This window comes from Hyperolius riggenbachi, chromosome 1, assembly GCF_040937935.1.
Source record: "Hyperolius riggenbachi isolate aHypRig1 chromosome 1, aHypRig1.pri, whole genome shotgun sequence".
NCBI lineage: Eukaryota > Metazoa > Chordata > Amphibia > Anura > Hyperoliidae > Hyperolius > Hyperolius riggenbachi.
The window spans coordinates 484,431,357-484,446,943 of NC_090646.1; the positions used below are offsets into that span (position 1 = coordinate 484,431,357).

The 15,587-nt window shown below is 44.3% G+C and overlaps 2 protein-coding genes and 1 gene segment (V, D, J or C); all 3 read left to right on the top strand.

The window, feature by feature from the left end:
• The window catches only part of LOC137561934 (uncharacterized), a 101,593-nt gene extending 93,784 nt beyond the window's left edge, over nucleotides 1-7,809 (top strand). Inside the window, exons 17-19 of the mRNA XM_068273283.1 lie at nucleotides 755-1,084; nucleotides 4,878-5,038; nucleotides 7,427-7,809. Coding sequence (XP_068129384.1) covers nucleotides 755-1,084; nucleotides 4,878-5,038; nucleotides 7,427-7,435 — 500 coding nt within the window. The 3' untranslated portion in view covers nucleotides 7,436-7,809. The remainder of the gene's footprint in view (nucleotides 1-754; nucleotides 1,085-4,877; nucleotides 5,039-7,426) is intronic.
• Nucleotides 1-15,587, top strand: part of LOC137521936 (immunoglobulin mu heavy chain-like) — a 956,922-nt gene that overhangs the window by 782,106 nt on the left and 159,229 nt on the right. The gene's annotated exons all lie outside the window — the stretch shown is intronic.
• Nucleotides 1-15,587, top strand: part of LOC137521952 (Ig alpha chain C region-like) — a 328,184-nt gene that overhangs the window by 101,851 nt on the left and 210,746 nt on the right.

Sequence of the window (15,587 nt, forward strand, 5' to 3'; positions counted from 1 at the left end):
GTATATTCCTGTAACACCCATATGCCCTGCCAGCAGAGTTGAATCAGTAGTTCAGCTTTAAGTGAGCAACTGTGATTCCCATGATGCATCACTGAGGCACACATCCACCTGCTGGTGGATAGTGATACAACTAACACCTGTTTTGAGAAGGCAAAATCATCCTTTTTTTAATCTACAGTGGCTCCTGCCACCACTCAACTCTACTGCCAGCTCTTATGGGTGTTACAGGAATACACTTTTTGGCAGGAGGGCATTTCAGTCTCGTTTACTTTACTAGTGGTTCTGGGTCGCCATGAGGTATCTGAGTATTCTGTAGAAGAATGATTGAGATCCAAAATGAAGGAGGTAAAAAAAAGTCCTAAAAGTCCTAAATGGCACAATTCGGTCCAATAGGTTAGCAAATATTTTATTGTTTCCTTAGTGTAGTTAGATATATTATATTCTTACGGTATGATAAAAAATCAGTTTTATGCACTCTATACAGTGTTTAGTGTTGAAAGTATTAGTGTAATACTGCAGCTTTAACCAGTTAGTGACATTGCCTCTTTTTCGCAAACATTTTATGTTTTTTAATATTTTTGAGCTGTAATAATTTGTACTTGCTAGACTCAGTACTTGCTATTTTTATTTGCTTAGCAGGATAGTGCTGTGTACACAATAGTAAAGTTTGGTTAGAATCTGTCGATGGGAAATCCTGAAGTTATCTTGATTGACAACAGAACTGCATACAAATATGAATTTTCTTTTTCTGCAGAATCAAATGTAATGAAAAGCCCAAGAGTATACATACTTCCACCTGTTACTGATGGAGACATAGAAGAGAAGCAGATGACATTGATGTGTCTGGTGAAAGGATTTTATCCAGAAGATGTATTTGTGACCTGGTGGTGGAATAACAGCATCCACAAAGAGGATATTCCAGACACAAAAGCTGTGAGCTGTGACCAAGAGAAGCAACACTGCACATACGTCAGTCAGCTCTCCATCCTACAAGAAAACTGGGCTGAAGGGATGGTGTACACGTGCCAAGTAGCTCACATCTCCTCCGAATTCTACGTCAGTAAAAATATCACCAAATTTCATGGTAAAGCTTCTAATACTCATGTTTTTGTTACAATGAGCATAAAGAGTTGGTGTTTTTTGTGCATTAAATTTGAAACAAAGACAACCTGTTGAGCCAAAATTATTTTATGCTTTCTCTGTGCCTCAATCCAGCACAAGCCGATTACCAGTAAAAGTACTTTGCAGTATATTAAGACGTAAACGGCAAAAGTCAAAGCAAAACATTCAAACTCAAATATTCCTCATCTCGGATGTAGGAAATCAAACAAATAGAAAACAAAATTTAATCTAATGAAGCTGTTTTAGTCAAATACATAAAGTAATTTTGATAATATCGATTGAGAAAAGTTACTATGGCAGCCGGTACCAGTCACTTGGTGTTTTCTTTGCACACAATAGATGGACAATAAAAAAAATAAAGAAAAAAGACTCTAAAGCCCACCATATACTATTAAGCATGGGCAGAGTGATGCAAATGATCCTGAGTTGATGTATCATTATGCAAATCATGTATATAAATTCATGCAACGTGACAAACCGGTCATTCAAATTCCACTTTGGCAGGATTTGATTGGTCTATTTTTTAATTGCATAAATTTGCATACAGAATTTGCATAATCTTGTGACAACTCAGCATTATTTGCGTCTCATTGATCATCCCTATATACTACTAGATGCGATTTAGATCAAGTAAACATTTGATATTGAACTAATATCAATCATGTAACAGTCAATACTATAATGTTAATCTGTCCACCATTGCCTCTAGCTCTGTATTGCTTGTCAATGTGCCATACTGGCTGATGAGGCTGTCAAGAGTGGGTACTACCTTATCCCCACCCCAATCCACAAGCATTGGAACAGTAATAATGTTAACATTTTTAATGTAACTTTTTATTGTTTATCTCAACAGTAGAATATAACATACTTTCCACAGGGGGGTAGTTGATAGCACTCTCGGCTTGCAGCGCTGGCTCCCCCACACCATCTGCACAGAGTTTTCATGTTCTGCCTGTGTCTGCGTGGGTTTCCTCCAGGCACTCCAGTTTCCTCCCTCATCCCAAACACACATAGATAAGTTAATTGGCTCCCCATTAATTGGCCCTACGATACATACACTACATGACACATAGACATATGACTATGGTAGGGATTAGATTGTGAGCCCCTCTGAGGGACAGTTAAGTGACAAGACTATATACTATGTACATCGCTGCGGAAGATGTTTGTGCTATATAAATGCTAAATAATAATATCTATGGACTTAAATAAAAAAGTTTATCTATTGAAATATAAGTTCAACGTGGTGATGAGATAAGGGATTGTAAATATATTTCTAATGTTCTTTGGCTGATATTCAGGTCAGCTTGTGTCAGAAATCAAGCATGCATATAATGAAAAAAAACAATACATGTATTATTAAAATAACCTATAAGTCAAACCAACATTTTCTATGTCTTAGCATTTCTCTGAATAAGCACTAGATAATCAGTATCACTTTATGGTAAAGAAAATGTTTTGTCTCCTGGGGATCTGAATTACAGATTGGGTTGTGATTACTTACCTTCCATTCTTGCCATTAAAATATCATTACTGCAAATCTGGTTTACCTTTCCAGTGATCTTTTCAAGTATTGATTAGGGGTGATTTTGCGAATTTAGCAGCCTGTATGATAAAACTGATCACATTTTTATGGGTTTTATAAATGCTTTTATACAAATGTCTGGTAATGCATTCAATTGGGATATCTTACATTGAGCTTGTAACAATGCCTTGTTTATCGAGTTTACAGCTTCTTGCCAAAACTGAGAAGCTATTTTGTATAACCACCATATATGAATGAATGTACTGATATCTGAGCATTTTTTATCAGCTTGTAGGTATATTTTATGTAATCTCTCTAGAATGTAATATCTCAGCAATGCTTTGTTCAGATTGGTTGACATAGACAATTTTTTCTCATAAATTCTCGAATTGTGTGGTCTAGAATTCTCATAAATTTTAGACCACATTTTGTCAAATGAAGCGGAGCTTAACTTCCTTGGCGGTAATCCCGAACTGAGTTTGGGCTAAGCCGCCGCGGAGGATTTCTCAGGCCCTGGTGGGCCGATTTGCATAATTTTTTTTTTGTTACACGCAGCTAGCACTTTGCCACTCCGCGTCGATTTGCCGCTACCCGCTGCGCCGCGGCGCTCTCCCTCAGACCCCTTGCGCAGTGTGGCCAATCACCGCCAGGCTACGCTAAGTGGTGGATCGGGACTTCCCCAGACGCCATGACGTGGATGACATCGTTGGCGTCATCCCGATCGTCGCCATGGTGACAGGGGAAGTCAAACAGGAAATCCCGGTCTGAACAGGATTTCCTGTTTGCTCTGATCGCCGGAGGCGGTCGGAAGGGGTGGGGGGATGCAGCTGCACAGCGAATATCATGCAGCTAGCGCTAGGCTAGCTACATGATTTTAAAAAAAATGTAAAAAAAAAAAGTGCTGCGCCGCCCCACTGGCGATTTTATTGCAACGCCAGGGGGGTTAAATCTTGTTCCACTGATGGGGCCTGATTCACAAAAGAGTGCTAAGTGTTAGCATGCCTGTGAAAAGGCCCTTAGCATGCCTAAAAGGGCTTTAGGTCGCGCTAAGCTTCGCACACTAAGTTAGCACGCACAAAGTTTAGCGCCGCACGGTGCGACGATTCGGGCACACCCAGTGCGACGTTATAGGCGCACCCAGTGCGCTGTTTTCGGTGCTCCCCGGTGCGCCGTTCTGAGCGCACCGTGCGTCACTAAACTTTGCGTGCGATCAGTAAAAGCTGTGAGCGTGCTAACTACTTAGCACTGTAGTTAGCACGCCCAAAGCTTTTAGGCGTGCTAACTAAGTTAGAACGCTTTTGTGAATTGAGCCCATGAGGTATTAGAGTATCTGTACTATATACCTGTTGTAAAAAACATTTTTGTAGTTTGTGGAAATGCAGGCTTTTCTTCCAGGATCTCCATGAAACCTTTTTCTCATAAAAGGTGGAGCAAGTGAAGTATGGTCCAGTGTTAGTTGAGGAGCAGAAATGCAAATTCTATAACATTTTTAGTAAATTGAAGAGTAAGGAGGTATACTATCCTCCATTAAAAAATCAGGTATGGCAAAAAAAACCTTTGTAAGTGCCATTAGTAGATTGCCTCCACATCTAAGAAGGGTGGAGGAAGGGGAGATTCTGGTTTCACTACAATTAGTTGTACAATATGTTTTAGGAAGATTGGGGAATCTTTAACCACTTGACCACAACAGGTGGAAATGAGGAAATGAATATGGCAGCCTCCATATTCCTGTCACTTCAGTTGTCCTTTAAGATGTCAATGCCATGCAGGACAGTAAGACAGATTTATCCAAACTAGTACAGAAAAGGCTGGAATAGAACTGGCACAAAATGTAGCATATGTCCGGATCAAGTATTCTGATTCGCTTTGAGCAACTGCCTCACTTCTGCACCTGTTTGCACCAGATTTGCTCCAACTGTCCCTGGCTTGATAAATCTGCACCAGTATCTCCATGGGGTTTTTTATTTTCTGTTATGCTTGTAGAAGTTACCTCCAGGTGATCCAGTTTCCTCCCACATCTAAAACGTAGCGGTAAGTTATTTAATACCTCCTCTCCCAGACTGGCCCTATAAAGTGCTTGAGACATTAGACTGTTAGCTCCGTTGAGGAACAGTTAGCAATGTGAATGGTTCTGTATGAAGCACTGCAAAACATGTAAGTGCTATATCAATAAATAATAATAATAATAATAATAAAAATAACAACACTGGTATTTATATTCTAATTCCAGATAAATATTTGCCACGTCATAACATTTCTATGTACCAGGATGATGATGGAGAAGAACTTGATGAATTAGAAGAAATCAGCAATATATGGAGCACCACTGCAACCTTCATTGTCCTGTTTTTGCTGACAATAATCTACAGCAGCTGTGTCACATTTGTAAAGGTAAGGGAGAAGTATTTTCAGGAATGGATTAAAATGAAATGAAATGTAGGCAAGCTGTATATATATAAATATATATATATATATATATATATATATATATATTTATATTCAAATGTAAGTTGACTCAATTATTTGACCCTCTTAAGCTGTAATTTTTTGATATTTTAGGTATAATTCGACTCAGAAAAATGTGCTTAAGGCGCAAAATGCAGCCATAGTACCATGTGGCCCCCAAGTGCAGACATTAACCTCCCTGGCGGTAAGCCCGAGTTACTCTCGGGCTAGCTGCCAGGAGCTCAATGCACAGTATAGTGCACAGCGGGCATTTTTACTCACCTCCCAGGGGATCCAGACATCGGTAGCCATTCTCCTTCCTGTCCTCCGAGGCTCTGAATCACTCTGGTGAGATCGCCTTCAGTGATCTCACTACAGAGTTACAGTGCCACCCAGAGGATGGAGGGAAAATGTCAGCGTTGGAGCCCAGGGAGGTGAGTGCTGGGGCTGCTGCAGGCATTCTGGCAGCATGAATTTTTCCTTGTTTTTAGGGTCTGAAACGTGCTGAAAAGACCCTAAAATCCAGAAATAATCATACTGCCAGGCAGGTTAAAGTTGGATAAAACTCTGACATAACATTCAATAAAAATGTGTTTTCCTTATTTTTATTACCCATTCAGTTACCATATTTTCTTTTGTGCACATGTAATATTGTCTGTTTACAAATTACAAGTTCCCAAAGTACAGTTTATCTGCTCTGAAAGCAGCCTTTGCTTTTTATTCATAGCTGCTGTTTTTATATTTTAACCACTTGCCGACCGCACGCTTATACCGTGCGTCAGCAAAGTGGCAGCTGCAGGACCAGCGACGCAGTTCTGCGTCGCCGGCTGCAGGCTAATTAATCAGGAAGCAGCCGCTCGCGCGAGCGGCTGCTTCCTGTCAATTCACGGCGGGGGGCTCCGTGAATAGCCTGCGGGCCGCCGATGGCGGCTCGCAGGCTAAATGTAAACACAAGCGGAAATAATCCGCTTTGTTTACATTGTACGGCGCTGCGTCCTGTCACTGGATGCACAGGACGGATAGCGTCCTGTGCAGCCTCGGATAACCGGGGGTGCCAGGTAGGAGAGGGAGGGGGGGAATTTCGCCGCGGAGGGGGGCTTTGAGGTGCCCCCCCCCCGCAACATGCCTGCAGACCGGAGCGATCAGACCCCCCCTGCACATCATCCCCATAGGGGGGAAAAAGGGGGGCGATCTGATCGCTCTGCGTGCCCGCTGATCTGTGCTGGGGGCAGCAGAGCCCACCCAGCTAAGATCCCAACAAACAGCGCTGGTCCTTAAGGGGGGGTAAAGGGTGGGTCCTCAAGTGGTTAATATCAGTCTAGTGATCATTTCTCAGCTTTCTCTGCTTCTCAGCTCAGTGCAATTTGGTTTGAGCACATGGTGCTGGCTGTATAAGAATTGTAGCAACAGATGAATGTAAACAAAAAATAATGTTATCACCTCTTTGGATGTGGCCAGAAGCTTTCAGGTGCTTTCCACTGAAGAACAAAGTGTTGTGTTTAACTGTTTAAGTGCTGTTCTGCTACATTTTTTTGTGGTAGTAACTTTTATGCTCCAAATAATCTTTTAGAACAAAGAGGAATTGCTGAGTTTCATACCACTGTAACACAGGCAATAACATGAGAACAGTGTCTCAGAATACTGCATGTGTGAAAAGGAGGAAGGAGTCACACATGTCAAACAAACACGACATCAGCTCAACAAGCATTGTTAAAAGTTTTACCGTATTATGTATAGTACTCAAAAGAAAGCTATTAAAAGTGCCAAAAGTGCTGGGTAAATGCAGAGACACACAGGCAATAACAAGGTGTGTAAAACCCTGAACAAAGCTCTGGTATATAGAGGTGCATCTCTCAGACTAAAGCATCCCCTACATTTAGCCTACACTTTTAATAGTGGCACTTTGAATATGTAATAAATCTTTATGTACACTAACGAGAAAGAGAGAGAGTTCTGACAGCCCTCTGCCTCACCTGGTGTAGGGACCAGAATGAGATGCCAACAGAGAGTTGCTCACAGGCCAGACATATCTGAAGGCTAACCTAAAACCAACTAGGTGATAACATGTATAAATGTGGTAATCAATGAGTAATGGAACTCAAGCCTAGTACACACATCCACATTTGACTGGAAAATCACTGGCCAATTTTACCACCCCCATGGAGTATCAAGGCCAATAGCCTTTGAATACTATGAACAGATTGTGTAGCTAAGCTCTCACAGTACATACAGGTACAATCCTTGGCCAATCAGCATTGGATGTGTATACAAGGCTTTACTCTTAAATATATTCTAGATGTTGCACTCTGTTTAAATGTTTATTTCTTGTTTTAGGTTAAATGAAACCAGTGAGATAAAATATTAATCTATGAAGTCGTCAGTAATCCTAGTTCTATCATTCCGGGTGTTGACATGCCAAAAAAGCTTTGTGAACAAAAGAATGATAAGCTAAAAATAATACCTTAATGGTTTTTGTGGCAACTAAAGAAAAGGATCATTAGCAAGCAAGAACATGGACCAGCAAAACAAGAAATGGATAGATATTTGCAGTAACAGCTATCTGTGACAAATGACAGCATATAATGTAAACAGGAACAGTTTATCATTAAACCTGAAAAACAGAAAATATTGTGTTAATAACAAAAATATTGCCTCTATATCAGCTATTATTTTTTATTCTACTTGAAAACGTATTTGTAATCTGTAAAATCCTTGAAATGGTGTAATTTTGCGCTTTCATTTTATTTACAATTAAATTGTTAAATAAATTGCTTTTTGCTTTTTAAAATTGTACATACATATTATTATTATTATTATTATTATTAGTAGTAGTAGTAGTAGAAGTAGTAATAGTAGGCCACAGAAGCAGTACCTAGCAGTAAACAGAGAGTTCTCTTAAAGTGGGCCCAAATTAAAAGTACAACATTTCAGAAATAAAATCTATTTTCTAAATTATAATAATAAATAGCAGCCTTTTTTCAGCTGCATGAATACAAATATAAAATATTTTACATTTATTGGAGGAACCCCTCCCTTCCTTTCATATTGCCGGGACAGAATCCGGCAAACTGGTGTTGTAGATAGTGTCCAGCAAAGGAGGAATTGCTAATGGCTGCCACCTGTATAACCCTAGTTATGAAAAGAGAAGGGTGAAAAGCATGCACTGAAATGCTCATAGGCTTGAAGGAGTGTTTATTTATCTTTGTATGTGTCAGAGTGGTGCAACTAAATATTTTGAATTAAAAAAAATGTTTGGTTTGGGTCCGCTTTAACATACAAGTTTAGGAATAGTAAGAAACTAAGCCATTCAAAGCCAGCTCATGAAATATCTGACAACTGGTTAATCACCCAACAACTAGAGACCTTTAGTGCTCTTTCACACGGTGCTTGCAACGTGGTTGAGATGCCAATATGCCCTGCAACAAGCTCCATCAGTTGCAATTTAATGCAACTGAATAGCAGCGTTTGTAGCCACACGTGTATCAGGAGTTTCCATGTGATGTGGGTACTGCGCAGCAGGAAACTGTCTCATGTACCATCTAGGGGTTGCTGCAGCTGTACTTAGATGTACAGTATATGTCGAGGATGGACACTGTGGCACTGCTTGCAAGAGCCTTTCAGATCAACCAGTGCAACTGACAAGCAGTGGAATCACCACCTATCAGTTGCCCTCATGAAAGAGGCCTTATTGCCTAAATTGAATTCCCTCCTTGGGTCAGTGAAGATCTGAATGGTAGGATACATTTTTGCTTATTACTAGTAGCAGCGGCTGCAGCACTAGCAGTATAAACATCATCTTTATCATTACTTTAGCTTTTGGCCTGAGATTGTAGGAGTCCAAATCGTTTTTTGCAGTTTAACAATATGGTATTAGGATATTTGGTAGGTGGGATAGAGTTAAAAAGTGTATACAGTACAGGTAGTCCCCAGTTAACGAATGAGATAGGGACTGTAGGTTCATTCTTAACCTGAATCTGTTCTTAAGTCGAAACACTGTGCCATCTCTGTCCCCTTTGCATCCTATGTGCCCCCCTTTACCTCCAGTGTCCCCCTCTGTGCCTGTTTGTCCCCCCTCTGTGCCTCTCTATGTCCCCTCTCTGGGCCTCTTTTTGTCCCCCACTCTGTTTGTACTCCCTCTGTGCCTCTGTTTGTACTTCCGCTTTATCCCCGTTTTGCCCCCTCTGTGCCTCCGTTTGTGCTTCCTCTGTGGCCTCGCTTTGCCTTCTCTGTGCCTCTTTGCCCCCTATGTGCTTTTTCTGTGCCTCTTTGCCCCCTCTGTGCCTCTTTGTCCCCTCTGTGCTCCCTCTTTTCCCCCTCTGTGTCTCCACTTTGGCCCTGTAACGATCTACTCAGCGGTCTGCACGGGCAGACAGCTGTTTGTCCATTCCTTAAGTCTGAGGGCTGCAGGTCTCTGGAAAAGAGACCTGCCTGTGTTTTGCGGGTATCTGACCTGTTCTGCTGCTGAGCAATTTGCATACACTTGTCATGCAAACGGCCTAGCTGCCTCCTTGGAAGGCTTGCAGTATAAATACCATGTGATCCCAGAATCCTTTGCTGCTCATAGAGGTTTGTTCCTGTTGGACTCACCTGGAGTGTCAGCCACTGCTATCTTAGTATAGTTAATTCTTGGGGAGTGCTCCTTGCATTCCTAGTTAGTGCAGTCAGTTTGTGTATATTTGTACTGCCTATTCTGTCCTGTCTTGTCTGTCGCGATTGCGCTGTCGCCAGCGGCGGTTGATAGCGAATCGCTCTTTCTTGTTTGGATCGCACTAGCCTCTAGCGGTAGCGGCTGTGGATCCTTCTGATCTGAGTTCCTGGAGACAGAGGCGCATTGCCACTATTGGACCTTTTTGAGCTTGCACTCCTTGCCTGATGAGGCGGGTTATACCTGCGAAAAGCGTTGCGGAGTGCCAAAATAAATTGTTATTTGCGATTTGAACAATCTTGATTGTCCATCATTTCAGGAGGTAAGTCCACCTGTACTCCTCCTTTTTAGTTGTTTTTAGATCATTTTAACCTGCCTGGCGCCTCTGTCCAAATTTGCACTGAGTTCCTGGAGTGTAAGCTGGAGCAGCGGTTGCTACTGGCTACCTCATTTGTCTTTCTTGTCTGTTTGTGCTCATTTGTGTTACTTGTGGCTAGTTAGGGTGGCGTGCTTGTCTCTGTTGCGCTTTTCGTGCAGAGACCGCGCTGTAAACGCGTTCACTGTTGCGAATGAGTGCGGTGTTCGCGTTTAGCTAGCGTTTGTTATTTTCCTTATCTTTTATTGTTGTTTGCTGTGCCTTTGCTACTCTCGTGCTCTGTCCTGCTCAGTCTGGTGTAACTATTTGGCAATCGCCATTCTTGTGATTGCGTTCCCACTTCTTTTCCGCCGTTGTATGTTCACCGTCGCTGGGTGGCGACTAGTTTGGTGGACACACATTGATTCTGTCTCTTTGCTCTCTCTCTTTGGGGGCTATCTTGCCCTGTGTTGCTTCTCTTCGTACAATTTCCATCTGGCATTTGTGGCAGCGCAGAGGGTTTATTCCTCTGCACTCCACAGCTCCATCTGCTGGTGGAAATTCCCCTCTACTGGTGCTTGCACCAAAAGCTGGGTTCTATTATTTTGACAGGCTTGTAGAGGACTTCCGCAGTGTCAGCGCACATCTTGTGCGCTGACCACGGAGATATCCCACAATCGTTACAGGCCCTCTGGGCTCACCTCCGTACGAGTCCAACGCTGTCTGTCCTCCTCTCTCTACTTCCAGCTCCCTCTAGCCGCGTACAGCACCACTTCCTGTATGTCATGTGACATACAGGTTCCTTTATGTCACATGACATACAGGAAGCGAATCGGTGCTGTACACGGCTAGAGGGAGCTGGATGCAGAGAGAGGACCACAGACAGGGTTGGACTCAGTCAAATGCTTACCTGAGGAAAATGTATGCATGCTCTAACACCAATTTTTTACCCTAGCAAGTCTGGCTCTGCAAATCAGGCTCAATTGGCTATTCATGAGGCAATGCTCATGCAAATATGCATTTGCTTTCGCACGCCAAACTATGCAGGGTCAAAAAAAGAATACCGCAAAGCGGTCGCCCTGCGGGAATTAGTTCATGCCACATTAGCACTATCCAGGAGCGCCACGGGGAGGCTTCCCAATGCCCCCATACAACCGGGGGACTGCGGTGTCCCAGGCACTCTCACCGCCTGGGAACCACAGCAGCACCCCGGAGGGGGAGGCTGGGTGGCGCAGGCGACCCCCCCCCCAAGCGTGGCCAACGCCGAGGGGAGCCGTCCGCTCCAACCTCCCAATATTAAAAACAGGCACTAACCTTAACGTCCATTGCGTTCTGCTACATGCGCATTAACTTGGGGGCACCACATGAGAGAGGAGTGAATCATGGGTCACCCCAAGCTTTAGAGCTCAGGGCTGGCTCACACACAACACTCCAGAGGGGGGGGGGGAGGACAGGTGCAAACAACTCACTCCAGGGCTCACACCACCAGAGCAAGCCATCTTCCACCTGCCTCCAAAGGATACAACTACAAAAAATGCTTACCTGAGGAAAATGTATGCATGCTCTAACACCAAGTTTTTACCCTAGCAAGTCTGGCTCTGCAAATCTGGCTCAATTGGCTATTCATGAGGCAATGCTCATGCAAATATGCATTTGCTTTCGCACGCCAAACTATGTAGGGTCAAAAAAAGAATACCGCAAAGCGGTCGCCCTGCGGGAATTAGTTCATGCCACATTAGCACTATCCAGGAGCGCCACGGGGAGGCTTCCCAATGCCCCCATACAACCGGGGGACTGCGGTGTCCCAGGCACTCTCACCGCCTGGGAACCACAGCAGCACCCCGGAGGGGGAGGCTGGGTGGCGCAGGCGACCCCCCCCCCCCCCCCCCCCAAGCGTGGCAAGTGCCGAGGGGAGCCGTCCGCTCCAACCTCCCAATATTAAAAACAGGCACTTACCTTAACATCCATTGCGTTCTGCTACATGCGCATTAACTTGGGGGCACCACATGAGAGAGGAGGGAAGCATGGGTCACCCCATGCTTTAGAGTCAGGGCTGGCTCACACACAACACTCCAGAGGGGGGGAGGACAGGTGCAAACAACTCACTCCAGGGCTCACACCACCAGAGCAAGCCATCTTCCACCTGCCTCCAAAGGATACAACTACAAAAAATGCTTACCTGAGGAAAATGTATGCGTGCTCTAACACCAAGTTTTTACCCTAGCAAGTCTGGCTCTGCAAATCTGGCTCAATTGGCTATTCATGAGGCAATGCTCATGCAAATATGCATTTGCTTTCGCACGCCAAACTATGCAGGGTCAAAAAATGAATACCGCAAAGCGGTCGCCCTGCGGGAATTAGTTCATGCCACATTAGCACTATCCAGGAGCGCCACGGGGAGGCTTCCCAATGCCCCTATACAACGGGGGGACTGCGGGGTCCCAGGCACTCTCACCGCCTGGGAACCACAGCAGCACCCCGGAGGGGGAGGCTGGGTGGTGCAGGCGACCCACCCCCCCCCACCCCACCCCCCAAGCGTGGCCAACGCCGAGGGGAGCCGTCCGCTCCAACCTCCCAATATTAAAAACAGGCACTAACCTTAACGTCCATTGCGTTCTGCTACATGCGCATTAACTTGCGGGCACCACATAAAAGAGGAGTGAAGCATGGGTCACCCCAAGCTTTAGAGCTCAGGGCTGGCTCACACACAACACTCCAGAGGGGGGGGGGGACAGGTGCAAACAACTCACTCCAGGGCTCACACCACCAGAGCAAGCCATCTTCCACCTGCCTCCAAAGCATACAACTACAAAAAATGCTTACCTGAGGAAAATGTATGCTTGCTCTAACACCAAGTTTTTACCCTAGCAAGTCTGGCTCTGCAAATCTGGCTCAGTTGGCTATTCATGAGGCAATGCTCATGCAAATATGCATTTGCTTTCGCACGCCAAATTATGCAGGGTCAAAAAACAAATACCGCAAAGCGGTCGCCCTGCGGGAATTAGTTCATGCCACATTAGCACTATCCAGGAGCGCCACGGGGAGGCTTCCCAATGCCCCTATACAACGGGGGGACTGCGGGGTCCCAGGCACTCTCACCGCCTGGGAACCACAGCAGCACCCCGGAGGGGGAGGCTGGGTGGCGCAGGCGACCCCCCTCCCAAGCGTGGCCAACGCCGAGGGGAGCCGTCCGCTCCAACCTCCCAATATTAAAAACAGGCACTAACCTTAACGTCCATTGCGTTCTGCTACATGCGCATTAACTTGGGGGCACCACATGAGAGAGGAGTGAATCATGGGTCACCCCAAGCTTTAGAGCTCAGGGCTGGCTCACACACAACACTCCAGAGGGGGGGGGGGGAGGACAGGTGCAAACAACTCACTCCAGGGCTCACACCACCAGAGCAAGCCATCTTCCACCTGCCTCCAAAGGATACAACTACAAAAAATGCTTACCTGAGGAAAATGTATGCATGCTCTAACACCAAGTTTTTACCCTAGCAAGTCTGGCTCTGCAAATCTGGCTCAATTGGCTATTCATGAGGCAATGCTCATGCAAATATGCATTTGCTTTCGCACGCCAAACTATGCAGGGTCAAAAAACGAATACCGCAAAGACTCAGTCCAATGCTTTTGCTGCACGTGCTGGCACTTGGGGGAAGTTTGAAGCCACTTCTTCAAACTTCCCTCACGCGGAAATTACGTCATCGCGATGGGTTCGGGCCGTTCGTATCGGCGGGTCATTTGTACGTCGGCGCTTGTAACCTGAGGACTACCTGTATAAGAATTGTTAAAAGTTACAACACAAATTTGTGGTCATTACATGTACATGTACATGCTAATTATGAGTGTGGTCACTCATGGATAGATTGTAATATCCGGTATTTCAGCTTAAGGGAATCATGCACTTTTTCTCAATCAGAAGTCTGCTCACTAAAAGTCAGCCCATCATGTTTTAGGCCTCTTGCACACTGCAAGCGATTCAGATTCAGATTCCGCTTTTTAATCGGTTTTTACTTCCGATTCTGATTCAGATTTGCAGTTTGCTCCCTGCACACTGCAAATCGGAATCTAAATCTGATATAAAAACTGATTAAAAAGCGGAAACTGAATCGGAATCGCTTGCAGTGTGCAAGAGGCCTTAGTTGCATATTTATCTCATGATTCACAAACATGAATGCATATAAAATTTATGAAAAAAAGATGTGTGCAACATTTGTGCAAATTTTTAGCAAATAACATTTCATATATAAACATGTAAAGTCACATGATACAATCCAGCAATGCTCCAGTCATGTTATAGAAGCATTTTTTTTTGGGGGGGGGGGGGGGGGGTTATTAAAGGACCACTATCGTGAAAAAATGCAAATAAGAAGTACAATTCTTCTAGGAAAATGAGCCAGAAATTACTTTTCTCCTATGTTGCTGTCACCTACAGTAGGTAGTAGAAATCTGACAGAACTGACAGGTGTTGGGCTTGTCCATCTCTTCATGGGGGATTCTCAGCATGGTCTTTATTCTTCATAAAGACACTCACTCACAAAGATGCTGGCCAGCCTTCCTACTGGCTTCACATGTTTTTGGTAGTTAGACGGAGTAACTGGCATTCGCTAAGTGCTTCTGAAAATAAAGAAGACATGAGATGATGGGCTACTCAAAAACCTGTTCTGTTGGTTCTGTCAGATTTTTACGACCTACTATAAGTGACAGCAACATAGGAGAAAGGTAATTTATGGCTCATTTCAGTTGAAACTAGGCAGCAATGGACTGGTCCACCAAAGTGATGGAAGGGGAAAAGAAAGCACAGACTCTACTTACAGGGAGTGGGAAACAGTGAAGGGAAGATTCCCATTGGGCAGATCAAATGACCCAAAAGGAGTCCCAAAGAAGCAGATTCAAAGAAGCTTTTTGCCAGGGCTCCCATAAACTGGTATTGTGGCTGTATACAGACTCCTGGCAAAAGCATCTTTTAATTTGTTGTTTTGCTATTGCGGGATCAGTAGTGCATCTGATTGCTATAGTTTTAGGGCAGCTGTATAGAACATAAACCTTTGCACTGATCACTAGGCACCCCACCAGGTCAGAGGTTTTGCCAAAATGAGGTGGGAGCTATGCCATCCCTCCTTTGCAAACCATAACCGGCATAGCTGAGAGTTATAATGAGCTGATATACAAGTTGGCAGGCACCTCCTGCTAGTTTTTCTTCTATTTGGTACTAGCTTTACCTTATGAATCACCCAGTAATGCCAAAAACATGAATTCATTTATTTACAAATCAAATAAAGTTCCTAATGTATGCATATAATTAAACACTGCCCGTGGCTAAGAGTATTGAATCTGTACGTAAAGAGAACCCAACGTGGGGCTTTTAGAACAAAATCTATACACAGAGACTGGGTCTGGCTATAGTGCCCAGCCTCTGTTGCTAGTTGAATCCCCCCTGTGCTCAGTTCTAGCCAGGGTCGGACTGGGACACCAAGGGCCCACCGAGGAAG